Source organism: Scatophagus argus, chromosome 22 (genome assembly GCF_020382885.2).
Source record: "Scatophagus argus isolate fScaArg1 chromosome 22, fScaArg1.pri, whole genome shotgun sequence".
Taxonomy (NCBI): Eukaryota; Metazoa; Chordata; class Actinopteri; family Scatophagidae; genus Scatophagus; species Scatophagus argus.
Window position 1 is genome coordinate 417434 of NC_058514.1, and position 27309 is coordinate 444742.

At 48.4% G+C, this 27309-nt stretch overlaps 4 protein-coding genes across 20 annotated transcripts in view; 3 read left to right on the forward strand and 1 right to left on the reverse strand.

Annotated features, from left to right (window-relative positions):
- Window positions 1-425: 425 nt before the first annotated feature.
- ncaph2 (non-SMC condensin II complex, subunit H2) lies at window positions 426-8828 on the reverse strand. 4 transcript variants are annotated; one of them, XM_046378553.1, is made up of 20 exons: window positions 8637-8828; window positions 6470-6583; window positions 6224-6325; window positions 6091-6152; window positions 5922-5997; window positions 5253-5309; window positions 5068-5147; window positions 4710-4858; window positions 4282-4412; window positions 4005-4088; window positions 3856-3919; window positions 3677-3778; window positions 3554-3598; window positions 3200-3270; window positions 2994-3108; window positions 2687-2776; window positions 2377-2426; window positions 1331-1432; window positions 1076-1225; window positions 426-783 (listed from the first exon to the last, which is right to left on the reverse strand). In XM_046378553.1, the coding sequence occupies exons 1-20, from the start codon at window positions 8826-8828 to the stop codon at window positions 655-657; spliced, it is 1965 nt and encodes a 654-aa protein (XP_046234509.1). In that variant the 3' UTR covers window positions 426-654. The 4 variants fall into 4 exon arrangements, with proteins under 4 accessions (XP_046234509.1, XP_046234512.1, XP_046234513.1 ...); XM_046378556.1 differs by lacking the exon at window positions 8637-8828 and adding an exon at window positions 8500-8631; XM_046378557.1 differs by lacking the exon at window positions 8637-8828 and adding an exon at window positions 8442-8466.
- Window positions 8787-12114, forward strand: socs2 (suppressor of cytokine signaling 2). Of its 4 annotated transcripts, none has more exons than XM_046378561.1 (4): window positions 8787-8924; window positions 10283-10386; window positions 10506-10742; window positions 11173-12114. In XM_046378561.1, exons 3-4 carry the CDS (start codon window positions 10616-10618, stop codon window positions 11646-11648), a joined length of 603 nt encoding a protein of 200 aa, XP_046234517.1. In that variant the 5' UTR covers window positions 8787-8924; window positions 10283-10386; window positions 10506-10615; the 3' UTR covers window positions 11649-12114. The 4 variants fall into 4 exon arrangements, with proteins under 4 accessions (XP_046234517.1, XP_046234519.1, XP_046234516.1 ...); XM_046378563.1 differs by having other exon boundaries at window positions 10511-10742; XM_046378560.1 differs by having other exon boundaries at window positions 10283-10372.
- A 26-nt stretch (window positions 12115-12140) lies between these two features.
- On the forward strand, window positions 12141-18144 carry cradd (CASP2 and RIPK1 domain containing adaptor with death domain). 7 transcript variants are annotated; one of them, XM_046378570.1, is made up of 5 exons: window positions 12149-13844; window positions 14320-14358; window positions 14496-14562; window positions 15375-15576; window positions 16388-18144. In XM_046378570.1, the coding sequence occupies exons 3-5, from the start codon at window positions 14515-14517 to the stop codon at window positions 16681-16683; spliced, it is 546 nt and encodes a 181-aa protein (XP_046234526.1). In that variant the 5' UTR covers window positions 12149-13844; window positions 14320-14358; window positions 14496-14514; the 3' UTR covers window positions 16684-18144. The 7 variants fall into 7 exon arrangements, 6 of the variants coding, with proteins under 6 accessions (XP_046234526.1, XP_046234524.1, XP_046234520.1 ...); XM_046378568.1 differs by having other exon boundaries at window positions 12149-14358; XM_046378564.1 differs by lacking the exon at window positions 14320-14358 and having other exon boundaries at window positions 15251-15576.
- A 1168-nt stretch (window positions 18145-19312) lies between these two features.
- Window positions 19313-27309, forward strand: part of ptpro (protein tyrosine phosphatase receptor type O) — a 31339-nt gene continuing 23342 nt past the window's right edge. For 2 of the 5 annotated variants that reach the window (XM_046379237.1, XM_046379238.1), the window contains exons 1-2: window positions 19313-20011; window positions 20382-20779. In XM_046379237.1, coding sequence (XP_046235193.1) covers window positions 20732-20779 — 48 coding nt within the window. In that variant the 5' untranslated portion in view covers window positions 19313-20011; window positions 20382-20731. Of the gene's footprint in view, window positions 20012-20354; window positions 20780-27309 lie in introns of those variants that run through there. The other 3 variants (XM_046379233.1, XM_046379236.1, XM_046379234.1) reach the window with 3 other exon arrangements.

Genomic DNA, 27309 nt, shown 5'->3' on the forward strand with positions numbered 1-27309 from the left:
GTCCCGATTGTGTTGGTCACAGCAAACAGTAAATCAGCTTCTCATCTCATGGTTCTGCAGTGAACCAACCAAAATATCAGTCGCAAAACTCCTACAGGTCGTGGTTCCCACAATATTTGTATGCAAATTCACCAAACCTCAGGCTCCAAAAGTCGTTTTGTTTGTTTGTTTGTTTAGCAGCGAAAAGCAGCTAAAAATGTCCATTTGTTGTACTTAATGATGGCTGCATTCCATTTAGGTCTGCTCCTGGCACTGGTCAGCCCTCTGACAAGCTGACATCACACTCACTTCACTCTGTGATTGCTCAGCAGTGTGGAGGTGAGAAAGTGGGCGGGGCTTGTCTCACTCTTCACTTTATCTTAAGTGGTCCAATCAGCTCACTGATCAAAAACATCTCAGTGACTAAAAACAACCAGCAGCGGCTCTTTGATCATTAGACCGTCTGTGGACAGTTTTATTACAAATATTCAGATGTAACAAGGAGTTGAGAGACAAAACACTCGAGCATAATTCTGACACATCGTGATTCAGTGATTGGCTAACAGGAAGGAAAAGCACACTACAGTACACAGTACAGACAGGTGAAGTCAGGTGAGACTGCAGTCCATTCATGCCTGTTGAAGTGAAACAAACTCATTGGTGGAGTCGTGTCATTCAGGACAAAGATGTCAGAGTTTTGAATCTGTCTGTCGCTCTGTGAGTGCTGAGCAGAGTCAGTCCCATCGAGTCCAAGCTGTCCTCCAGACCTTCAACACTGTCCACCTCCACCGTGTAGTCGTTGGCCTGACACACACACACACAAACACACTCTGTTAAATGTGGTGGCTCAGAGAGCTCATCACACTGCAGCATATGGAAACACAAACAGACACGCACTGTCACAGGACAGTGAGAAGTGCTGTATTTGGCCAGAAAACAAGCAGCTGTGGCCACAAGGGGGCGCTGTTGACCTGTCAAATCAAAGAGCTGATTGTCCAACAGCCCAGAAAATGTTCTGTGTGTGCACATGGTCACGTCTTCGTCCATCACATCAGTGTGTCAGGTCAAACTCTGTGTGTGTGTGTGTGTGGTTTACCAGCTGCAGTGAAGCCAGCAGATATTTGCAGGCTTCAAAGTTATCCAAACCAGCGACGACGGAGGAGAACAATCGGCGGTGACCGACACTCTTCAGCGCTCCCACGATCCTGTCGCCGTAATCGTGGATGTCAAACGCTGGACGGTCCTCCTGAAAGACGTGGCAGGAACAGGAAGTGACACAAAAACAAAGCCCAGAGTCTGAACATGATGTTTAGTGAGAGGAGACGAAGCTGAGATCAGCTGTCAGGTTTACCTGCTGATCCAGTTCAGGTCGGATCTGATCCTCCCAGTCTTTGACTCTTTGAGACAGGGCGGTTTCCTGAGTGTAACCTCGACTGTTCACCACCAGCTGCTCCTGAACGGTCACACACACACGGGATAAACCATAATATTGCCGTTTGTGACACGTATGTTCTCCCAGGCAATTCGTACTGGCTGGCAAATGTTTGCAGCATTTTTCGAAATGCCGGCTTTTCAGCGATATTAAAGGGCGACATCTCTTTATGGATCAGGCGAACCACACTGTCTGTGAGTGTGCAGCATGTTGCACTGCCCTGTTTGTGTTTTGTTTGTCGATTAAACACCCCAGTGATTTTGGACTGTCGGCCCATCTGTTCCAGCTGGGAAAACTGCAGTGGATGGTTATGTTTTAGGTGCACATGCATGTTTGTTGTATTGCCGCGTTTAGTTGCTACTGTTTTACAACAAACGCGACATACCTGCTCGCGCAGGTTAAGTGGTTCACCGCGGTCATTCGGTTTGAATCCAAAATGCTCCCACACTGCAGCTGTGGCGTTCAGCTTTGAAACCAGTTCCATCTGTTTTATTCCAAATCTCAGCTCGCGGTTTGTCTGGCTTGCTGCTCACGGGGCTCTCGTGCTACGCTCTGTGGTACGAGAGCCTGCGGCGGACACGTGACTGACACGAGAGTGAAGCCTTTGGTCATCCAGTCTCTTTGGTACGGAGAGGGAGACACCAGGAGAACAAACAAGGATGCAGATGGAATTTATGGAATTTATGGAGCTCGTTTTAATTTATCGTGCGATTAACTAACAGGAAGTGATAATAATATTTGTCAGTGCTGTTCAAGTTGAACCTGTTCTTCACAACTGACTTCCTCATTTTCATTGATTCACTGATGAATTCAAAGAGCAGGCAAACCAAACGACACACCGTACTGTGTACAAAAGCCGATTCCATGAATCCACCCCAGCATGAACGGTTTCTCATTAAAACTGTGTTTGTTGTGCTCGTGATCTGCTACCCATCATTAGTGAAGTGTGTGTGCTGATCACTTACCACACGCAGCTTCACCAGATCTTCATAACTCAGTTCATCTTTCTGAGTTTCTGCACACACAAAACATGAAATTCATCACAAACTGTTTGTTCTGCAACTCTCTGCACGTCACAAGTCAAATTCTGCCACCAAAAAGGTTTTCTGATCACCTGAACGTGAAAGTTAACAGGCTAAACAGGCTTTCAGTCTGAGTTTACTTTGGAGAGCTTGGCTGCCATGAAGTCTTTGTTCCTGATCTCAATGACTTCATGTCAATGTGGATGAATGAGTTTGAGTTGAACACACAGTCAGAACGGCAGGTGTTTTTTACCTGGTAAAATCAAGTCTGGTCCTCCAAACTCGGCTGGAACGTCGTCAGAAAACGCTTCATGTTCGTTGTCTGAGTTGTCGTCACCTCCACCTTTTGGACAATAAACTTTAGTCACCGTTAGATATAAAACGAATACACTTCCTGTTTCGTCCTCCTCCTTTTATGACCTCAGACCTCTGCTGTCTGCCTGCACAAACTGAAAGTGTGTGTGCTGAAATGAGTTGAAGGGTGAGCTCGAGTTCTTGAGAGGAGTTCTAATGTAAAAACTGAATTTCATCTGAGCAGTGTGTGTGCGGGTTCGTTTTACCCAGCAGGTCGGCCTGCCTGAATCCGTCCACAGGCTCCTCCCCCTGCTGCTGTGGCCACGCCCCCTCCGGCTGCAGGAAGGCCCGCCTCAGCTCCTCATCTGAGACGATCACACCCTGAGTGACATCACAGAACGCATCATTGACCACAACCAACAGAATCCCTCATACAGACATACAGAAAGTAACTCCGCCCACCCACACCCACCTCCTTCCTGCAGATCTTCCTTCGAGTCTTCAGTTTGTCTCTCATTGTGCTCAAGTAAATGTAGTTCAGGTCTGGAAACAGAAGTCAGTTAAATCAGTTAAATGAAAGTTTTGTTTGTTTGTTTCCTGAAAGTTTAGTGCGTCCAGAACTTAATGTTCACACGTCCGACGGCATAACGTGCTGTGTGAAACTGACTGAACACAACAAACTGAACTGAGGTCAGTGGGTTTTCTCAGTGTTTCATCAAGTTAAGCTCTGGCATCAGTTTTATCACTGAGGTTTGGCTAATGTTTGAGTCTGAGTTCAAACAAAGGCTTGGCTGACGTGTCGCCTGATGCTTTGGGCTGCTTTTACCTGTAAAGGTGGGACCATTTTTTAGTTTGTGCTCCGGAGGATCAACTGCAACAAACAAAGGAAGCTATTCAGTTGACTGACAACCAAATCCTGTGTGAGGACTGTGGCATTAAACTTTCTTACAGGTTCCTCTGAACCAGCTCCTGAAGTCCTGAAGAGAAGCCGGTCGCTTTCTTTTCCTCTTCCCTCCGTCGTCCAGACCCTCAGGAACTTTATAACACTTCCCTGCAGAGGAAACACACCTGTGTCAGCAATGAGACTGGGACGACAGGCGACAGAACACCTGGCGGGCCTGAGGTCACCTGATTTAAAGGGTTTATCCTCTCCCAGCACGGCGTACGGGTCGTGGAGCGTCCACACGTTCACCTGAAACATCCAGCCGCCAGTTGTAATTTTTAAGAACAACTAACTTAGGACAAGACTTGACAGCATGAAGACGAGTTCTACATACAGCAGGCGTCGGCGTTTCCTTCCTCCTCAGATTGTGGTCTTCGACCTGCCATCTCTCTCGCACCGTCCTGCCTTCACTCGGAGCCTGAAGCAGACGAGAACAGCGTCAAGGTTCTGCAGCAGTGAAGCTCACTGCTAAAGAAAAACACTTTAAAAACAGATCATGTGTCTCCTCTGGCTAAAGAGATAAACAAACAAATGTCCAGCCACATGTGACAGGAAGGAGCAAACATGAGAAACGCTGTTGGAGGGAGAAGTCGTGTCATCAGTGCCGAGACCTGGTGTCTGTCCACGTGCTCCTCGGCCTGCTGTTCCAGCTCCACGTTGTTCTCTAGAGGGATGAAGTCCTCTGCAGCATCTCCTCTGTTATCTTCAACATCATCATCATCATCAACAGGAGCCGCAGCGTCTGGGTGAACAGGAAGCATTTAACAAGACGACATCCAAACTGCACGTGTCAGTTTAGATTTCATGTGACAGTCAGCTGGAGTTACATGCCTATTCACAGTGAGGAGGACACACAAATCACTTAAATCTGAAGCTAAGCTGGTGATGTCACACTGTGCTGTCCAATCACATGACCCGCAAATCAATGACTCAGCAGTTTGTTGTCATTTTTACAGCTTTGGCAGCACTGTGGATTTTGGCTGATTGATTTTCCTGACCTCCTGCCCAGCACTCTGAGGGTCTGAGAGTGGAGTCACACCTTGTTGCTGCAGACAGCTGGCAGGATGTTGGACCAGCAGAGGCCTGGAAGCAGCTGATCCCAGTGTGAGGAGGATCATATCTTCATCTCCTGGGTTAAAAATGTTGATCCTGAAGTCTTTCACACTGCACAGGATCTCACCTTTCAGACTGACACACACACACACAAGCAGCAACTCGTCAGCAGACCAACTGCAACTTTCAAATATTTAAACACACTGTGTGATCAAATGACTACCTGAACAAAGCTGCTCAAACATAACACAACACAAACGTGTCAGACTTGATTCAGTCTGCTGTTATTTCTGTGATGTCACAGTATCACAAAACTTTACACAAACTGTTTGTGTCTGACTGACCTGATGAGAGGAAGTTTGTGCTTCTCTCTGCTTTCAGGGGGAATCAGAGACTCAGGAGGCAGAGGAGTCACCTGGGCAGTCTGAACATCAGACAGGTCAGACAAAGAGACAGGTGTGAACTGTGTTGTTCAGGCAGTGAGACAGGTGTGAACTGTGTTTGGAGGGAGAGACAGGTGTGAACTGACTGTGACGGTGTCTGTCTTCTGCGAGTCCTCTGACACGTCGAGGTCCAAAGGAGTGAACTAAAGGAGACAAACAGATGCCTGTCAGATTTTCTACATTACCCAGAATGCCTCCTGACATCTTCACACAGGCGGCGGCAACATCGAAAACTCCCATTGAAAACTTAGTCATTTAAACAAAATCATGTTGTCAGAAATACAAGAATTCAGTTAATAATTCAGTTAATGCACTACAAACACTCTATCCTACAAGTGCAATATTACGGACTACTGTCCTGGACTACCTCATCCTGCACATACTTGCACATGCATATTTATGCTGCACACGCTAAAACTGGCTTCCTTATTTAAATGTTTAGTTTTATATTCTATTTTTATTTAGCTTATATTTCTATTTTATTCAACTTTTCATTTCATATTTTTATATTCTACTCATTGCTCCCAGGACTTGAGTCCTAGTTTCTTAACCTTAACCATGTAAATGTTAGCTGATATGACAATAAAAGTTTCTTAAACAGAGGAAGTTAAACCAAACTCCACTCAAAAGTCTAACTAATATCTGTTGTTAAACTGACCTTTATCGCTGGTGTATGTGGATGTGTTCACTGTTTTTAAACATTTGATCTTGAAATTTAAGGGAGAGGAACTCAGTGTGTAGTTTGTGTTTCTTACCACAGCAACATCATCAGCTTCATGTCCACATCCGTCTGCGTCGCCCTCCTGCGATGCTGCCGTCTGCTTGTTACGTCTGTCAGGGACAAACATCAGAAAGACCATCTGAACCCGTCCTTCAAAAACAGAAAAACTCACTCAGACCTGGACGAGCGGACGAGCGTCATACTTCTTGTTCTTGTCATTGATGTATTCCAGAGTTTGGTAAACCAGACTGTGCAGGAGCTCCACCTGAAAGAGACGGAGATGTTCAGCTTCATTCGTACTGTGTTGTATTATATTTGCTCTGCATTTGTATGTACCTTCTTGCTGTAGATGCAGGCTGAGCCCTGGATCAACAGAGCTGCTTCTGCAAAGTTCAGCCTGGTGTTCCCTCCATCAAACGTGATGCACATCTCATCCAACTACAGACACAACGAGACAGAGATGGCTGTGATATCTGCACTAAACCGCTCAAGTGGCAGCAGCTGTGTCAGATTCCCCTGAGACTCAGTCAGCATTAGTTTTGAACCAGAATTTCTGAGTGTATTTTCTGTCTTGCTGATTACTTCTTCTAAATAGTCGTTCAGCTCTGAAGCCACGTCGATGTCCCAGTTCTTGGTGAGCTCTCTGATTGGCTGCAGCAGGTGAGCGAATCTGCTCTCCGTGGACTCCATGACTGCCTGAAAAATCACGAGATCCAAAATGAAACTCTAATGCGCTGAAAACAAGCTGTTGTACTGCACCACATTACCCTGAGAGGACTTTGTGATGTTTTGCCTCCAAGGTTTTCACATGAGACAGTCTGAACCCCTGTGAACATAATGCAGTTCAGTACAACACCACCACAAACTGTAACGTTAACAGAGACGGGGCAGCCGTGGCCCAGAGGTTGGAGAAGCGGCTTGTGATCGGAGCGTCACGGGTTCGATTCCCCCACCGGACGGGCAGGAAAAATTTGGGTGTGGTGGAGTGATTAATGTGAAAAATGCCCCCTCCTTCATTAGCCGGCCGATGTGCCCTTGAGCAAGGCACTTAACCCCCCAATATGCTCCCCGGGCGCTTGATGCTGCCCACTGCTCCTGTGTGTGTTTCACTGCATGTAATTTGCCGGGTGTTGCATGTGTGTGTTGAACTAAGGATGGGTCAAATGCAGAAGACGAATTCAGTGTGTGTATGTAAAAATATATATACTGTCAATAAAGTTGATTCTTCTTCATCATAAACACCATAAAAGCAGACTTTGTAGCAGAACAGCTGGGTTGATTAGACTGCAGAAATACTAAAGACGTGGATGGTGGGTGTACTTCGTGTTCCTGCATTTCTTCATTAAAACACATGACACAATGTAATGAGACAGCTATGTATTTTAACACAGCATCTCATTCAGTGGAACACTGAAATCATTAACAGCCGGACGCACTCATTCAAGTGGCCAATATAACGAAGCATCTCACTAATATTTTGATTGATTAAAATGTTGACCTGCCATACCGAAGTTAACTTCAAAACGAACGCAACGACATACATGACTATTTTTTACCGAATGTCCTCTCCGTACAAACGAGTACAAAAGAGTGAGACTGTTTGGACGGAATACAAGCTTAATTTATATTTACCGACTCTTACTGAACTAGTGCCTTATTTAAAGGTTGTCTCTCTTTACGATAAAAGCCACAGCATAAACTCACTGTGATGATACAGCCGATCAGCTCCTGCTAAGTGTTGTGTGTGTAGCAGTTAGCAAAACAGTCAAAACACCCGCGCGAAGTTTCTTCTTCGCTGTTCAGATTTTTCTTCTTCGTGGACTACAATCCACCGTGAAAGGCGCACGCCGCCACCTGCTGTACTGGAATGGTAGAACAAGTTCACTTAAGCAAAAATACCAGAGCAGTGTACAAATACCCCGTTACAAGTAAAAATCCTTCATTCAAATTTTTACGTAGCAGCCAAATATAACAGAATCAACAATTTTAAGATTCAGTATCCCAGAAGTAATTAAAATAAGGTCCATATTTACCAGCTACAATTAGAATTAGAATGTGATATGTAATGTATAAATAATGTAATAAACGTTATTCTGGAATGTTGTACGTTATTCCAAAGCAATACCAGTTCCCAGTTCCCAGGATACCCAGTTCACTACATTATTTTAAATCAATCAACATTGCAAAGTACATAAGGTGGTTTATTACACATGTAACGGTGATGAGATGAATTACCGCTAAGAATAGTTAATGAGCTTTCATTGAAACATTTTAGAGACACTGTTTTGTTTTGCTTATTTTCTGTGTGTGTGTGTGTGTGTGTGTGTGTGTGTGTGTGTTGGGGGGGTCACCTCAGTGTCTCAGATCCTGGTTGCGGCCCTGTCTGTACTCTGTGACCCTGGCCGTGTGTGCGAGTTGTGTGTTGTTGGAGTCTGAAAAACAGCACAGCACGTGCATTCAACCTGTATTTCAAATATGTCGGAGACCACCTGAACGCTCTGTGTGTGTGTGCGTGTGTGTGTGTGCGTGTGTGGGCGTGTGCGTGTCGGTCCACCTTAAATCGCTTCTCTGTGGACCACGTGACCGTATTCCTGGAAAGTTCCTGGAAATACCTCTTTTGTGTTTATGGTGATATCGGTTATTAAGCAGCTCGGTGGACTCGGTCTGCCCCCAGCTCGGTGACGGACGGACGGACACACACGGTGCTTTTCTCGCTCTCTGGGACACGGAAACAAATCGGCGGTCTTACCGGAACCCCGCAGCTTTGACTGGCCGGACTGACAGACTTGACGGTTGTGAGCTGAAGCTTATTTACCGACGGCTGGATCTCCGTGCGTCTCCGCAGTGACCCGCCATTTGTGAGGCAGAGGAAAGAGGAGCAGACGGAGAGTGACAACACACACACACACACACACACACGGGAGGAGGGTTTCGCTGACATGTCGGGATGTCGTCCACGGAGGGAAAACTGGCTCCGCTGGCTCTGAGCTAACGGGTTCGACTAGCTAGCAGCTGGCTCCGACACCGAGCGTCTCAGGTACGTCTGCTTGTATTTTACACAGCAGGATTAATAACATTTAGTGGTTTGTTACCGGACAGTTGAGGTGGTGATTAAAAGCATTAGAGTCAGCGCAAAGCACCTGTGATGCCGCCTGGTTCTTCAATTTGTTCTAGCGGGAAATGAAGAAAGCTCACATTGTACCAAACTACATTAAATATTCGAATCGTTTAAGGTCACTTACGTTACGTTAGTGTTAAAATACACTTTTACTATAATTTTTTATTGTTGTGATTACATTTTTCATTACCGTTCAGTTGTCATTCCATGAGTCTGCATCCGATTCACCCCGTCATATCTGTAATATAGACGGACAGATAAAAGATTATGACAACTGGGGAAACCTATCACCTTACGCCAAATTCCATTTAAAATTCTGCTAATTTCACATTACCTTGGTTTGCTGCTGTGACGTAAACCTGCTACAGAAAAAAATGTGCTCCTCACAGTCGATTCTAAATTTCGGCACACAAAAGCAACATTTAGATAGATTTCTTTTAAGTAAATATAAGCCTAAAGGAGCCGTACAGTCGCCTGGTCTTCGAGCGAGGACCGGGACAAGTAATACGCCACATGATGTGCAAAACTCTCGCTGTTTTGACAGATAAATTTATGCTCTAGCTATAAAGATTAAAGATTAAAGATTAATCTAATAAAGGAGAAGCTTAAATTTCTAGCATGTTCACATCGGTGCGTGTAAACCCTGTACAACAATATTTATTTTCCTGCCTACTCCTGAATTCAGCTTACATACGAAAGTGGCCTTTAAAGAGATATTTAAGACTGAAGGAGAAATTACAGCCAGCGTTAAGGTGGTTTATTGGAGGTCATGTAAAGTACAGAATTTCTGCTGAAATCGCTTAAACTAAAATACATTTTTCTGGTTTATTAGTGTCCACTCTTCAGCTCTGCATATAATGCATCCAATAATTAAGCAACCCAGTAGTACTTTAAAGACTGAGGGTCTGTTGTGTAGTGATGCGGGGGTCACACTGACAACACACCACAACACAAAAAGAACGTGTGTTCTTCCCTGAGTCTGACTGCTGGCTGCTCAGTAACTTATTAGAACTCTGCTGAACTCCATTAAAACTTAATGTCTCTTTAACCCCTTTGTTTTCTCACTTTCTTCTTACTGAATCAAAGCCTGCGTCTTCGTTATGTTTTTGCCGTGTCGACTGCAGTTGGTGTTACGAGTGACTCTGTAAAGTGTGTTGTTTTCACCTCACTCAGATTATTACTGAAAGTTTATCAATGAATCGTTTGCTCTCTGAACTGTCAGGAAATACTGCAGATGTCTGAGGTTCACGTCTACCAATGTGTTGTTCTGTCCAAAGATTTCAGGCTGGGAGAGAAGCCGAAAACCCGGCGGAAAGCGTCGAGCGTCTTGACACAGTTAAACTCCGTCTCAGGTCGTCCTCTGCTGGGTTTGTATTCTTATGTATGTTTTGGAATCGGAGGGAAGGGACGAGTGTGCAGTAAAGCGATGATATCACGTGGTGACGAGCTGAATCTGGAGTTTTCTCCAGCTGCAGTCTTGACGGCTTTGCTCGTGTCCAGGACAGATCAGACCGCCGCAGCGTCTTGCTTCCCTCTCGTCGGGCTGCTGCAGATCTCATCCCATGTCTGAGCTGTGGGCCTAACATTAGGCTGAAGGTTGGATCTGTCCAATGACCTGCCAGTCCTCGGAGTCCACAGAAACCATTGAGAGCGACAGACGAGCCAACAGCAACGCCAGAGCTGTGGAATCAGACGAGAGCCGCATCGCCTTAGCCATGAAGGAGCTGAAGAACACAGGTGGGTCTCAGAGTCCTCCTGGTCTCCACAGACTCACCAGATTCTTTTTATCGTCACATTACAGCTGAATGCAAAGCAGCCGTTATGTGATGAAAACACAAAGCAGGAGTCAAGAACCAAATTCTGCTGCTGTGAAACAAAGTATTTATGAAAAGGTTGTCTTGTCAGCCATCATTTTTTAACCTGAAGCCATACAGATGAGATGCTGAGCAGACATTCCCAGTGTGAAAATCAGTGGAGGCAGATTTATGTGAAGGCAGCTGATTTATGAGCTCGGCCGGTTCTTCGGTCTCACTGCGAGTCCTGAGTCCTGGTCACAAGTGAAACTTGTTACTGCAGCTCAGACTTGAACTCGGGGGTTTTGGTTTGAACAGTGGCTGAAGTCTGTGTGTGTCTCTGTATGTTCTGTGTCCTGTTCGTGTGCTATCAGGATGGTACTGGGGCAGTCTGACCGCTAACGAGGCCAAAGAGATCCTGCAGGACGCCTCAGAGGGCACCTTCCTGGTCCGGGACAGCTCTCAGAGGGATTACCTGTTTACCATCTCTGCCATGACGTCCGCGGGTCCCACCAACCTGCGAATCGAGTACAAACACGGTAAATTCAAGCTGGACTCTGTGGTTCTGGTGAAACCGAAGCTGAAGCAGTTTGACAGTGTGGTCCACCTGGTGGAGCACTACGTCCAGCTGTCCAGGAACAGCGACAAGGCGCCGTCGAACTCTCAGCCCTCGGCGGCTCCGCCCAACGGCACGGTACAGCTGCTGCTCACCAGGCCGGTGTACATCGCCACGCCGTCGCTGCAGCACCTCTGTCGCATCACCATCAACAGAACAACACGGCGGGTCCAGGATCTGCCGTTACCCAACAGGCTGAAGGACTACCTGACAGACTACACCTACAATGTGTAGAGACGGGGCAGGACTGCAGTTCACTGTGGAGTAAAACGAGTGCGGTCAGTCAGCACTGATCAATCCCATCATGCCAGCGAGTCACATGGACACGCAGTGAGAAACCAGGGGACCAGGTCCCTTGGTCTACTCCACGTACTGCACTGCAGTAAGTACTGGTACTGTGTGTATCTGCACCCCTCAGTACTGCTCTGTGGTAGAATAACCGGCCACAATGTGAGTTTAAAAACACGGCGCCTTTACGCCGCGCAGAGAACCACGAGTCACACACGTAACCTCAGATCTCTGAGGTGCAGAGCGTCACCTGAGACTCTGGAGTCCAGGCCGTTCAGTTCTCTGTTCAGAAGCTGCGCTCACACGAGGCCTGCAGCTCATTAATTAGCCAACCGATCGGCCCATCGTAGCTCTGCTGAGGAGCGACCCCGGACCTCAGGGACACACCGGAGGTAACGCCTGCTCGTGTGCTTTTAAAGGTGAACACAGCATCAATACTTTACACTTCAGTGTTTTTACACAAGCCAATATTTTTGATCGGTTAGCTGTGACAGTTTGGGTGCAGCGATTAGACGGGACAGGTGAGACAGGTGAGAGTGTTTGCAGTGTGATCACCTCTGCTTCATTCCTTGGTGAGGTGTTGAATGACTGATCAGACAGGCTTTCTTGTTCTCTGAGAGCCGATGAAGGTCCTGGGACCTGGATCCTGCAGTCAGTCTCATCGCGGCTGCCGCAGGTGGAGTCCAGCTCGCTGATGTGACGCGAGGCTCGCCGCTACACGACCGCAGGACGTTCACACCGACGTGTGACGCGGCGCTTTTACAAACGACGTGCAGAAAAATACAAGAAGAAAGAGGAGACGATTGGAGCTGCGAGGTTCAGGTTATCGACGAGTTCGCGATTATTTATCTGAGTGATCAGTCGGTCGTTCAGTTGTGAAATCAGTCACGTCTGAGATTAATTAGAGTTTACTGCAGATATTGATTATCTCTGATCGAAGTTAAAATGTCCTCACGGTTTATTTATTTATATATTTAGTGTTTTGTCTGAGTCCATAAAGATATTAGATTTATCATCACAGAAGACGAAAAGCACTTTTTGCTTAACAGAAATAGTTTGGAAACGATGGACAGTAAAATCAAATGTCCCGTGCACATCACAGAGCTGTGAGACAAAGTGTTTTGAACACGTACAGTCAACATCGTCCCCAGTCAGAGTGTTTGTTGTCCATACCTGCAAACACAGGAAACGAAGGCTTATGATTGGCTGCTGGACGTCCTGCAGCCATGAAAAGTTCAGTTGTGTCCAAACGTCTGTGAGGCAGCAGGACGAGGTTTCCCGATCGATGAGCTGCGTAGAAGACAAACAGACGTCCGCCGTGTTGTTTTCATCTGAAGTCACGTCAGAGTCAGTCAGTTTGACCCCTCTGGGCTCCTGTTAGACTTTGTCCCTGCTGGATGTAGTACTCTGTCGCTGTGAGCCAATCAAATCACAGGAAAACACAGTATCACCAGGACATGTTCATGAGGACACGCTGCCAGTGTGTGTCATTTTGTTTTGAGACAAAATCTCATCTGAGACAACAATTATCATGCAAGTGTGTGGCGGTTTGCACCAATCAGAGCACACCTGAGACGGCGCCGTGCCCGTTAAGTGAAGCCTCTTGGTCATATTTCTGACCAATGACAGTGCAGCTTGCTCACCTTAGAGGCGCTTCTGAACATGAACCCGAAGGAACACGTGCGACAACCAAATCAAATCCAGGCAAGCAAACTGCTGAACTGATCACAGATCTACAGATGTCAGATCTGATTACATTCTGCATCTGATCGCTCGGCCGCAAGAGAATCGCTCAGTGGTCCTCCTGGCCGGAAGGGGGCGCTGTAGCACCTGAAGCTGTTTGGTTAGTGACCGAAACCCCAGAAGAAGCCCTGCGCGCGATGCAGTTTAATCAAAACAGCCGAACACAAGTTAAGTCAAACCAGCACTTGGACAAAAGTTTGAACTGCGAGCGAGACTAAATTTTTGTATTTTCCATCCAAATTCTAAGTAAAGCCTCTAAGTGTTCGCGTAATCACCGAACCCGACGTGTAGCTGCGGGGTTTCCGGTCGGCCTCCATTTTGGCGTCACTCTTCAGGTTTTGTTGGGCGGGTGGTTTGTTCAAATCCACCATGTGGCCATCGTGTAGGTGAGTCACTCAGGTAAACGGGACTTTGTTGCACACATTTGTCCACAGTGGTGAAGTGACTGTCGGCTCGACAGGTTCCTCTTTTTATCTTTATTTCTGTGTGGCGGGAAAATCACTGGAGGGAAGGGTCGCTTATTTTCTTCTTTAGCTGCAGTTTCACGGCGATAAAGTGCGTGTTGTGAATGAAAAGACCTTAAATTATTAGCAAACATGAAACGCAACGAGCAGGACCATAAGTGCAGAACTTTGTACATGTCAGCTGGGGGTGAAGCCCGCAGCTCTCGGCCTGTTTTGGTTTTTAAAATATTTATTGTGTCTCACTGTGTTTTGTGGTACATTATTTTGTAAAGAAGTTGCACAGATTGAAAGCGTGTGTCGTCTGCCGACAGGAAGCTCTCAGTCCTGCCTCTGTAATGTTGATCGGCTCTGGCCATGAAATGAATTACGTTTTTATTTGGTGCTTCATCATGATATTTTTCATTACACAGCTGCTTGCCGTCTGCTCTCTCGGCTCTGATCTGCTGACGGTATTTCCTGACTTTAACTTTGAGATGTTTTCTCTCGTTTTCACTCAGAAATAAAAAGAGTATGACATCGTAAGACAACATTTGGTCTCACTGTCTCAGCATTTTGAGTTACTCTGACTCTTCTAACAAATCAACAGGACTCCAGAACATTCAGGAATGGGAGGGGGAAGACCGAAACTCCTTTCAAAAATCTTCCCGTTTAAGGTTTGCTTGCTCATCACAGAAACGCAGACACCAGAAAGACTTCGATATGTCAGGGAGAGGAATATTTCAGAAAAACCTTCATTTCAGCATTTGATCCCATTTGTGGCCAGTTCATCACAAGGAAAGAAGAGCCTGACGGTGAAAGGTAACCTTCCTTGTATGTCGAGCTGACTGAGTCCCTGAAGTGGTCTTAAGCCGTCTTGTTTCGAGACCTTCAGATGTTTATGGAGAGCAGTGAGCCCAACTGAAAAATGTTTGAGGATCCCCTTTTGGCGTTAATCATTAACTGACAGAACATCAAATATGAACCCGTCGAAGCTTACGTTAGCCCTTTCTAAATATAAAACCTTAAGTTTAGTACGTTCACTGGCTATTGCCCACTACTTTCTGAAACACCGAGCTTTTCCTAAACAGTGAGAACTAATATACCTCTGCCTCCTGCAGGGATTATAATTATTTACTATGTTGAATTAGCTGAACATTTGCCAGACTTGGTCTAAATTAGAAGCTTTCCAGACGTGAAAAACGTCCATAGGAAACTGGTCGCAACTTGGTTCCGCTTGTGTGTTTCCAGTCGGACACAATAATATGGAGCAAAATGCAGTTGTCTCGGCCTGTTGCTGTCGCCAAGTAGTTTTCACGATGAATTGAGCTTAGCTAATTGTGTGATAACTAGTGTTATCTGCAGTGGTAGAACCGGCTTTTAGCTCCTCTAAATGGACCCGGAACACAAAGCTCTGCTGCGGACTCACAGGCTGGAGCTGTCCGGGCAGCTGTTGGTCAGTGATACCATCGTTCCGTTTCTGTACCAGGAGAACATTTTAACAGAAAGTCAGGTGGAGGACATCGAGTCTGAGCTGACAAACAGACGGAAGAGTCTGAAGCTGCTGGACATCCTGCCAAGCCGCGGACCCCGAGCCTTCGACTCGTTCCTGCGGTCCCTGGACGAGTTCAGCTGGGTCAGAGACAAGCTGCTGGTGGAGCTCCAGAGCCGACACCGAACCGGCTCCACAGGTGAGTCCCTACCGCATGTGGTTCTCCTGTCAGACCACACAGAACCAGATGGAGCTGAAAAACCACTGTCCTTAGATTTGAGTCAGGGCCAACGCAGAGACTCCGAAGTCTGCTTGAAACTGAGATTTTTGTGAGATACATTCATTCAGCAGCGCTTGTTTTCCGGCCCTGAGCCCCCCCGCTCTTCTCCCTCCTCCTGCCCTTCAAGGCCCTTGAACGTGGAGCAGTGATAAGACTCTTCTCAGAATCAGATCTGACAAGAACCCGAGTTTCTGACCGTGCGGGAGCAGGAAGAGCAGCCGAGTTCGTTTTCAGAGTCCAGTAAACAAACACGCGGTGAGAAAGCAGCACTTCCTGTGGCACCGTGACCTAAACCGACAACACATTGCAACATGTGTTGACTGAAGAGGAGCTGATAGTATTTTTCTGTTCTGTGTTGTCCAATGAATGGAGACCAAACAGTCCAGCCCCCCACTGAGTGACAGCACGCGGCAGCGAGCCCAACATCTTCGACTTTGCTTCGCCACCGCCAACCAGAAAAACAACCTCAGAACCGGATTTCATGAAGGAAATCCTGAGAATGAGAACGCCATTGAGACATTCGAGTCCAACATTGTGAGATAAAAGTCACCATCTGAACATTTGGAGATCAAATTTTGGGATGAAGTCATCATGCCGAGATGAAAGTCTGAGGGAGAGTCAGAAATTTGAGGTCTCAGCAGAACTTTGAATTTAAAGTCTGAATTGTGGGAGTCAAAAAGAGTAAAAAAAACGTGATTCAGTTAAAATGTTGATCTCCGTGTCTTTGCAGACGTCTGGCGGCTTCCTGACTCGGTTCTCCTGAGGGTTCCTTCGGACCGGGAGTTGTCCCGGCTGGCGTCTCACCTCGGTGCTGAATGGGAGTCAGTCCTGGTGGATCTGGGTCTGTCTGCGGAGGCCGTGTTTCGCTGCAGGTCCGATCACGCTCTCAGCACTCATGCGGCGGTTCTGGCCGGTCTGGTTCAGTGGAGACAACGTGAAGGGAAGAAGGCCACCGTTCAGAGACTTCTGCAGAGTCTGAGGGCTGCAGACGTCCATCCGTCAGTCCTGCAGGACGTCCTGGTGTGAGGGAGAAAGGCTCCGTCTGGACACATCTGTAATCAGCCCTCAGACTTTCAGGATGTTCTGTACCTGCTGGATGTGATTAGACTCCAGTCTGCAGATGAGCCGAAGCACAGCGAAGATCCTCAAAGCCTTTTGGTTCCGGTCCTGAACCTGGTCCGACGTTGGTAGTCGAGTCTCCGGTCGCGTAAATCTGATTCCTGTTTCATTTGGTGCGTGAAAACAGGTTTGATGTTTGCGGACGACGCAGGCAGAGCAGAATGTGGCAGGAAACCGGCAGGAACAGTTTGCGAACCTCTGAAGTAATCGATCGGCACATCAATCAAAAAGGAGCAGCAGAGAGTTTGATGTGCTGCTGGGAGGACGTTGATGGGGAGGAAAAATCACAGACTGTTCCTTTAATCCAGACTCACTGAGGGTTACATTAAACTACACACACACACACACAGTAAAGATGGCCGCTCTCTCTCTGTCTGGGCTTCATTAATTCCTTAACAGCCTGCAGAGCTTCAGTTCCTGCTGACTTTCTGTTGGGGCTTTTAAGGTGGACCGACAAGATGCACAAACGGATCTGGAGCTCCTTCGTAAAACTTCGCCTGAAGATTCGCCTGTGCAGACTTCAATTTATTCAGAGTACAAACGTCCAGCAGAGGCTCTGCAGTGACGATCAGACGATTGTTCTCCAGAAACATCGTTAGCTTAGACGAGTCTGCCTGCTGCAGAGGCTCAGGACGTCCTCACTGGTAGACAGACGTGAAGAAGACACACAGAACGAGGAGTGTGTGTGTGTGTGTGTCCGTCCTCATGTGAGTCCGCCGAGCTTCGTGTCCTCAGTCTTTCCCACAAACAAACTGCTGACCGGGGAGACGTTTTCCTGCCCCGACACAAACCGGCGGCTCTTTGACTTCTGAAAACTTCATCACTGACGAGGCCTTCAGTTCAGCTAAACTTTCTGCACAAAACAGTCAGAGAAGTACCAGTACTGCAGTGTAAAAACACTCAGTACTCATGCTAAGTAGAAGTCCATGTGTCCAAGTACTGCAGTACTTTGAGCTACTTCATATACAGTCAGGCCCCCCAAAGGACCACCGGATGAATGTGTGGGGTCATCACATAATTAGTGGGAGAGAAGAAGAACCAGTTGAGTTCTAACATCAGTTTTCAGTCTTCAGTGAAGTATTGATCATTGAACAGTTATTGAAATGAAGCAGTGAGAGAAGTGCCTTGAGCTCTCACTGTGCTGGACTTCATGTTCATGTTCAGTATCTGTGTGTCAGTGCTGCCCCCTGTGGCCACAGAGCAGCTAACACCCAATTTAAACAACACAAAGGTGAGCTGCTTCGTTGTTTAAGTAGGAGTTCGGAGGACCGACGCACATCAAAAAGGAATAATACAGAGAGAAATATGCCTTTATATGCCAATATTAAACATGCCATTAATAAATAAATGTGACACGTTGATGTTAGCGTTTTAGTTTGCTTTTGTATTTATTTTTATTTGCAGTAATTGCCCTGTTCAATTTCTTCCCCGTTTGATTTTCTATTTTGTATTCATTTTTAGATGAAGGGGAACAAATGCAGAACGTAGCAGAAATATCCACTTCATATATTTCTTTATGTTTATTTTTCTCATCATTTTGGTGCCTTGAGAAGCGTGTTAATGTCATTTCTTTATTTGTTCGTAACACTGCTTTAATCTGCTGTCAGATCCGCGCTCGTTCATTTCAGAGCGACCTGCTGTTGACACATGCAGAAACACGACAGCTTTTTGATTTCCGTCACCTTCGTGTGAAGCAGCAGTGAGGCTGCGCAGCGTCAGCGTTAGCACATCAACCAGACCTGCTCAGCGTCTCCACACAGGCAGCATCGGCCACCAAAGCTCAGAGCTCAGCGCTTCAGCTGCCTCTGACCGCTTCTGTCCGCCACGGTGCAAGTGAACGCACCCTTTTTCTTCTTCTGCACATTTCTGATCCTGTCTGAGCCTCACTTCCCACAATCCCCCTGACTTCCCCGTAAAATCTCTGCAGCGATGTTAGACAGTGTGTGCGTGTGTGTGTGTGTGAGAGTGTGAGTGTGAGTGTGTGAGGGAGAGAGAGAGAGAGTGTGTGTGTGTGTGAGAGTGTGAGTGTGTGTGAGAGAGAGAGAGAGTGTGTGTGTGTGTGTCTGTGTGTGTGAGTGAGTGAGAGAGAGAGAGAGAGTGTGTGTGTGAGTGAGAGAGAGAGAGAGTGTGTGTGTGTGTGTGTGAGAGAGAGTGTGAGTGTGTGTGAGAGAGAGAGAGAGAGTGTGTGTGTGTGTGTGTGTGTGTGTGTGTGTGAGAGTGTGAGTGTGTGTGAGAGAGAGAGAGTGTGTGTGTGTGTGTGTCTGTGTGTGTGAGTGAGTGAGAGAGAGAGAGAGAGTGTGTGTGTGAGTGAGAGAGAGAGAGAGTGTGTGTGTGTGTGTGTGAGAGAGAGTGTGAGTGTGTGTGAGAGAGAGAGAGAGAGAGTGTGTGTGTGTGTGTCTGTGTGTGAGAGAGAGTGAGAGAGAGAGAGAGAGTGTGTGTGTGAGTGAGAGAGAGAGAGTGTGTGTGTGTGTGAGAGAGAGAGAGAGAGAGTGTGTGTGTGTGTGTGTGTGTGAGAGAGAGAGAGAGTGTGTGTGTGTGAGTGAGAGAGAGAGAGTGTGATTTTCTTCTTCGTATTTATTTAAGGTGGAATTGAGGATGTAACTTCCTTCCAAAGTGTCAGGTGTGACGTCAGCGCAGTCACAGTGAGGCTGATGCAGTATTTCGGTATTTTGATGTATTTTCTGACTATGTCCAACACGTCCGTCCTCTCAGCTGTGAGCTTTAATGTTTATAAAAGTATTTTTCTTGTTTTAGTAGAAATCAACAACCTCGGGTCTGATTGGTCAAATTCCATATAAGGAACTTCCTGTTGGCAGCTCAGACATCATCGTGAGACCCGCATGACTCCACGCGTGTCCATCTGGTAAACATGGATTTGTTTACTGCGGCATCATGTGATCCTGATCAACACGCGCGAGCACACACACACACACTCACACACTCAGTACAAGCAGCAAAGTATACTTACACAACCAAAAGTATAAGTATTCATGTTCGATATTATTGTGTTATGATTATCACTTTATGTCACATCCTGTTGGCTTGTTGATTGGTTTCCCCTGAGGATCAATAAAGTTTAATCACAATCGATGATCAATCGCCATTCGACTGCTTATTACTCCGTGTTGTTCCCCGCTCCTTCCGGCAGGGGGCGTAGTGACGTCATGAATGTCACGAGAGAAGAAGTCACGTCAGTCAGCAAAAAGACGTCAAATGAAACCAGAATCTCAGTGAAGTACGTGAAAACGAACTTAAAGTACCAGAAGTAAAAGTACTCGTACAGAGAGTATTATGTCAATAATGGTCGTCCCTCACTCAAATACTTAAATACAATACTTGAGTAAATGTACTCAGTTACTTGTGTGGGACATTGCAGTATAATCACACGGATGCAGTAAACGTAATGAGCACAGTTCAGTACACAGAAAACACGCACATGCTCAGTCCATCACGGCCTGTGTGTGTCTGTGTGTGTGTGTGTGTGTGTGTGTGTGTGTGTCTCTGTGTGTGTGTCTGTGTGTGTCTCTGTGTGTGTGTCTCTCTCTGTGTGTGTGTCTGTGTGTGTGTCTCTCTCTGTGTGTGTCTCTCTCTCTGTCTCCGTGCAGCCTCCGGAGCGCAGGGCGGGGCGACGCCGCGCAGCAGCAGCAGCAGCAGCAGCAGCTTCATCACCGACGCCGACCTCCTGCTCGTCTCCAGGCCGCGGCATGGACGCCGGGGCCAGGCCCGTTTCCTCCGAACACAGCTGGTCCGGTTCGAGCGGTGGTCCACTCTGAGGATTCGGACGACGAAGATGAAGGTGTGGAGCTAGAGCTGCGCAGCGGAAACAAACCGTAGACCGAACCCGTCCGCGGAGCGTCGCGCTCCGATGCAGCAGAGAAGTCGCCATTGTTTGGATGCGCAGCAGACTGGGAGCAGAAAGCCGGACTGTGGACGGACTGTTTGACACACACACGACATGCTGTCGGTGCTTCTCCTCGCGCTGGGCCTGCTCAGCTCCGGCCAGGTAAGCAGGCGCTTTTATCGGCCAAATATTGAATGTTTGGAGCAGCTGCCGCCTGTCGACGTGCAGCGGCCGCCGCGCCGCTTTGTGTCGTCCAAACGGAGCGAAGGGACTCGACGCTAATGGAGGGGGGAGGGGAGGGGAGGGGAGGGGAGGGGGGCGGCTGGTGCCGCCGTGAGATGGACGCGCTGTGGCACCGCAGGTCGGGCTGTGAGGCAGCCAGCAGCTCGTCGGGCCCTGCAGAAAGTGGGTCAGTCGGCTGCAGGCTCACTGAGTCCTGCATGTCTGTCAGCATCACTGAGCATCTCTCTCTCTCTCTCACACACACACACACTGCAGATAACACACGATCCCACACACACAGCAGCTGATGGTGATCGTCAGCCACCTGCACAGGTGTGCCAGTCAGGGGGCTGTGTGGAGGCTCCTGTGTGGAGGCTCCTGTCAGCTGAACTGGAGTCTGATTGGACGATGTTAGACTAACGGTTAGGAACCCGCACCAGGCTCATGTTCATGTGCAACAGTACCGGTCAACCTGGGACGGGGAGTGTACGTCGATCTGCCGGAGTCGTGGTCCAACGCGGGGCTCAGTGAAGCAGAGCAGTCGACTGACCACTTCATATGAACTCAAGGTGGCGTCAGGTGGCATCACGTTCTGCTCTGAATCAGTTCTTCTGTCTTTCTGTGGGGGCTCGTGGTGTGACTCTTCAGGTTTATGTGATGGTTTGAGTTTCACATTTCCTCTCTTCTCAGCCACAGAGACGTTCTTTATCCCTCAGCCTGAGAGGGATGTCTGGGTCCGTGTGGGTCTGGGTGGTCCCTCTGGGTCCCTGTGGTTCCTCCGGGTCCCTGTGGGTCCGTTTCGGTCCGCCTGGGTCCGTCTGGGTCAGCGTTCAGAGACTCTGAGGAAGTAAAACCTGAATAACTCCAGTCAGACATGCAGCTTCCTCCCCAGGCTGTCAGCTCTTCCTCCCCACACACACCTGACTGTCTGCTGATGATTCGTGTTTTCAGTCCAAACTGTGAGGAGGTTTAACAGGAGCCAGCAGGATGCAGAGCAGCGTTCATCTGCTCCACGGGCTGCCAGCCACGGTGGTGCAGTGGTCAGCGCTGTCGCCTCATAGCAAGAGGGTTCCAGGTTCGAATCCCGGTCTGGGCCCTTCTGTGTGGAGTTTGCATGTTCTCCCTGTGCCTGCGTGGGTTTTCTCCGGGTTCTCCGGCTTCCTCCCACAATACCAAAAACATGCACATTAGGTTAACTGGCTGCTCTACATTGCCCCCTAGGTGTGAGTGTGAGAGTGTGTGGTTGTCTGTCTTTGTGTGTTGGCCCTGCGAGTGACTGGCGACCAGTCCAGGGTGAACCCCGCCTCTCGCCGTAGTCGGCTGGGATAGGCTCCAGCTCCCCCGCGACCCTGACGGATAAGCGGTATAGAAAATGGATGGATGGATGAAGGCCCAGCGTGACCACCAGGCGGTAGATGTTGAAGTCGTGTTGGTTTGGTAGTGTCCCATCTTTAGCTGAGATGATAGTGTGGAGGAAACGCTGCTTGGCTTCGCTGTCCTTTATTTTCTCCGATCAGAGCTCCTTGTTGTTCATCATCACGTCGTCCTCTGAATGTTACAGAAACAACCAATCAGATGCCAGCGCTGGTCTAAGCTGTTCCAGGTAAGGCAGTGAGAGCTGATGTCAGTGTAACACATCAGCCTTCCTGTTGTGACTCCGTCAGACAAAACCTGTTCAGAGCCAGAGAGCTTCACGGCTAATGTAGCTAACGGGCTGTTCAGCAGGATCAAACCAGCCGAGCAGGATCCTGCACTCAAAGCTTCTTCCTGTTGCTGGAGCCCCACAGAAAAGAAAAGCCAATGAGGAAACGGACCTTCGCCTCGCTGAGTAAAACCGGCCTCGTGTGTGTGCTGTAGCCGTTTAAAGACGCCGGCTGGATGTGCGAGTCAGACATTAAGACGAGGACGAGCGGGTGGTCCAAGTCTGGAGCGGGTCAGTGAAGTCCGTGTCTGTTTAACGAGAGGGTCGGTGGTTCTCACATCCTGTTGTTGGTACCCAACAACACAGCGAGATGAAACCGAACGGGACAAAGAGTCTCCCGCTGGTGTGCTGGACTTTTAGCTTGGACTTTGACGTCTCATGGGCTTTGACATTGGGTGGAAAGTGTCACCTGCCGGTGATGTGCCTCGACTCAGAGAAGCAAACCCCTGGTGGTCACCTGCTGAAGGTCCTGTGCAAGCTTTGCTCGCGCTCAGGAGTCATCTGAGCGCCAGGCTGTCGTAGATGTCCAACGGGTTACAGGAGACGTTTTGGATCAGCTCTGCTTTCCTGTGGAGGACGTTTTGTCTCCTCGTCTTCACCTCGTTTTCAGACCTTAAAGTTGTGTTTCTGACGTGGAGGAAAACGTTTAGTCAGAAAAACCGCAGCGACCGAAGAACTCGTGTCAGAGGTGAAACCACTTTCAGTCCTCACACGAGAACCTGAGCGATCGGTCAGCTGATCGATCAGCTGATCGGTCAGCTGATCGATCAGGCGCACAGATCATTTCTGCTGCGACAAACTGAGAAAAATGAAAAACTGAAGCAGATTAAGTGAAAGTGACTTCATTCAGTCCACTCTGCTGCTGCACACCCTGTGTTCATCTGAATCAGTCTGTTAGACCTCATCTGTGTGTGTGTGAGTGTGTGTGTGGGTGTGTGTGTGTCTCCTGGCAGCAGTCTGAAGCAGGAGGAATAAACTGGTGTGTTCGTCTGCGTGCTGAACTCGCTCTGATTAAACTGGTCTCTGGGACGTTTTCCTCCGGCTGTTGGCTCAGCAGACCACATTGATTACATCCTCAGATTATTAGTGGGATTAACCCTGACTGTGATAATCCAAACGGCACTTTGAGCTGCCTGTTGTTGTCCTCACTGAAGCGTCCGTTACAGTCCGGTGTGACGGTTAATCAGCTTATTGAGGCTCGGCTTCACCAGTTTTTGGCGGCGAGGTACTGCGGTTTAGTGACACGTCTCGGCTGTCCGAGCAGCCACGTTGCCTGATAGACGAAGACGTGTGGCAGAGCTGAAACTCGCTGTTATCTCATTATTGATAAACCCTGATCACTGATCAGTAAATGTTATCTCATGGTTGCCATAATGTGCTAACTTTAGCCGATACCTTGTTGGCTCGATTTGGTGGACCCTGACTCGGTTGATCAGCTCAGTCCCACCTGTGTCCCACCTGTCCACTTTCAGACCGTCTGGATGATCTGTGAATGTGAGTTTTGTTTTTGTTGGAGCTTGTTGAGCTGCACGTGACAGCAGGCTGCATGTGTCGGGGTTTTGCGCTGCTGGTCCGACTGCCGCGTTGGCCTTTAGGACTGGGTTTTCTTTTAGCAGCGCTGAGCCAGACTTCATCCTGTGGGCTCGCTTTTCATCCCCCAACTCGATTTTGGTGTGAGTCAAACTGAGATGTGGTTTAAAGTTGTTTCCTGACTGAAGAGGGAAGTGTCAGTCATCTGTCGAGTCTGATGAGCCTCGGTCTTCCAGCAGAAAGTGTTGCTGCGTTGTCACGTGGCTCTGAAGCAGGGCTTAGAGCTGCCGTCACCGTGGACCTGCTCAGTCCCATTCAGGGTCTAATGGACGGTGGGCGTCCCCGTCCTCCCTGCGAGGCCCCCCGGCCCCCCGCCACAGATGAACACAAAAGCCTCGAGGTTTGCATGATAATGTTGGCAGCTGCCTGAGGGCAACGCCTCCTGACCCCCCCGAGTGACCCCCCCCCATTCACACATTCACACGGTCACATACTGCATTCATTCAGCAGAGAGTGTGTGTGTGTGTGTGTGTGTGTGTCACTCGGGTCTCATTCTCTTCAGCCTTGCAGTAAAACACTCTGAGATGCAGTAAACATACTCAGTTTACTGAGTACACAGTTTACAGAGCGTCTCCGAGCAGCACTGACTCTTAGCTGTCAGTCATCTGTTGCCATGGGAAACACCAGCGGTGGACGAAATCTGAAATCTGTTCGTGAAGCTCCTTGAAAATGTTTAAGTCCTGCATTCAGAAGCTCTGTGAAGTAGAAGTACGTGTTGGTACGTCACTGCTGGAGTATTAAAGCTTTAAGTTGCGTTGCTGGTGTTGGAAACAGCAAAGCGTTTCTGAAAAGCTCTCAGAAAGTAAGAACAAAAGTAAAACGAGACAAAATAAGAGAGAGGAGGGGAATAAACTTTAAAATGAACGATAAAACAGAGAGACGACGACGACGATCAGAGAGTTTGTTTCTGCAGCTGAGCAGTTGAGCTGCAGGATCTCGTTGGTTTCAGCTGGTTTTCCTGCTGGTTTTCATTGTGAAGTCTGAATGAGTTCAGGTCAGTTCAGTCAGCTCAGACCTGCGCTGCTCTCGGCCGTCTCCATGGTAACCCTGCAATCACACACTCATAATGAGCATCTCCTCCTCCCCAAATGTGTCTCTCCTTTCATCCCTGTTGCCATGGCAACAGCGGAGCAGCGACGGACCTTCGTGGATCCCCGTTCCTGAGCTGACCACCTCAGGATGATGTCTGATGGTCCTCGTGTGAGTGTGTGTGTGTGTGTGTGCGTGTGAGTGTGTGTGTGTGTGTATATTGTCTTGACTTCCACAGGATGAAGTATAACTTTTTAATGTGTCCAATGCTTTGGTTTATGACCCAGGAGCTGCAGGACTGATGACAAACATTATCAGCACTCGTTTTTTATTCCCTGCTGTGGTCGCTAAGGCCGACCGCAGCTCAGCTACCAACACTCGTGTTTCTCTTAGGCCTGTCAGTAAAGTGACAGACCTTTTCCTCATCCTCCTCCTCATCCTCCTCCTCCTCCTCATCCTCTTCCCCCTCCTCTTCCCCCTCCTCCTCCTCCTCCTCCCCCTCCTCCCCATCCTCATCCTCCTCCTCCTCATCATCCTCCTCTTCCTCCTCCTCCTCATCCCCCTCCTCCTCCTCCCCCTCCTCTTCCCCCTCCTCCCCATCCTCCTCCTCCTCCTCCTCCTCATCCTCATCCTCCTCCTCCTCGTCCTCCTCCTCATCCTCTTCCCCCTCCTCCTCATCCCCCTCCTCCTCCTCCCCCTCCTCTTCCCCCTCCTCCTCCTCCTCCTCCCCCTCATCCTCGTCCTCCCCTCATTGTCTCACTTCACATCTGATTAAAGCAGAGTGGCGGCTTGACATTTTTAAAAGGCCAGGAGAGGATGGTGCAGGCCTTCCCGAGCGTGGATCAGCCGCCTTTACGCTGACTGACGCTCGCTGAGGGCCACCCAAAGTGAAAGGCAGAAGGTGTTTGTGGAGGTCTGATCACAGTCGGAGGATTTCACAGCCGCTGTGGTGAAGACAGCTTTGTAAAGCGGTGAGAACACGATGGCGCTTTGTTTCCTGTCAGTGCGGTGCAGGAGTGGCTTAAAAATCACAACAAACAGGAGGAACTTCAGTAGAAACACCTAATGACAGTTTCAGCTTCAGCTTTGGCGAACCCTGACTTGAATCGTCCTGACAGAGCTGACCTTTGGCTGAGTCAGGAGTCAGAATGGAGGACGTTTAATATCCGCGTCTCCTCCAGACATCAGACCGCACAGGTTCAGACCAAAGACTTTCACGTGGAGGTTCGGGTTATCTGGGAGAAGCGCAGACTGTTTCCTGCGTCCTTGTGGCTGTGGGTCAGCGAGGAGACCAGACAAAGGAGAAATTCACTGAGGGACGAGTGAACATCACGTTTTCGCCCTCAGTCGTCTTCGCTGTGACACGCCGATTAGAGACGGACACACAGCGAGTCTTTATGTCCTCTGGACAGACTCAATCTGTTTTTATTCTCAACTCGCTTGTAGAAGGAGACATGAAAGCTGAAAGGTCCCTGTGGTGAAGCAGACTCCCAGCATGCCTCAGGGCAGCTCGTGTTTATCGACTCAGGGTTTCGCTCTCTGTCAGTCGGATTAGAAAAGTGGGACATAATCCGTGCAGATGGATAAGCTCCTGATCCACATGGCCAGAGTTGGTGGAGACTCTTCGTTTGTGTGCGTCTGTCCACATGTTTCAGCAGCTGTACGTCACAGACCTGCCGACATGCTGGACTCCAGGTCCTCCGGTTCGCGCTGTGTTACTGGAGCAGACCTCATCCTGGACTTTTTCAAGAGCAGCTTTCCTCCTAAAGTATTTAGTGGTATTACTCTTGAATTTCCCTTGGGATCAATTAAGTATCTATCTGTCTGTCTGTCTGTCTGTCTGTCTGTCTGTCTGTCTGTCTGTCTGTCTGTCTGTCAATCTGTCTATCCATCCATCCATCCATCCGTCCATCCATCCATCCATCCGTCCATCCATCCATCCATCCATCCATCCATCCATCCATCTACTCGTGGATTCAGGTCCAAATCTTTTTGGACCTGACATTTTAGTGCAAAGTATTTGTATTTTATGTTTGTGTTGTAAACGTGCATAGCGAGTGACTGCCCCCTACAGGAGGCAGCTTACGTCACCAAGCACCCCAAGCAAACTGAAATCTCGCCGCTTTGCCGAGCGTTGAGAGTTCGGAGG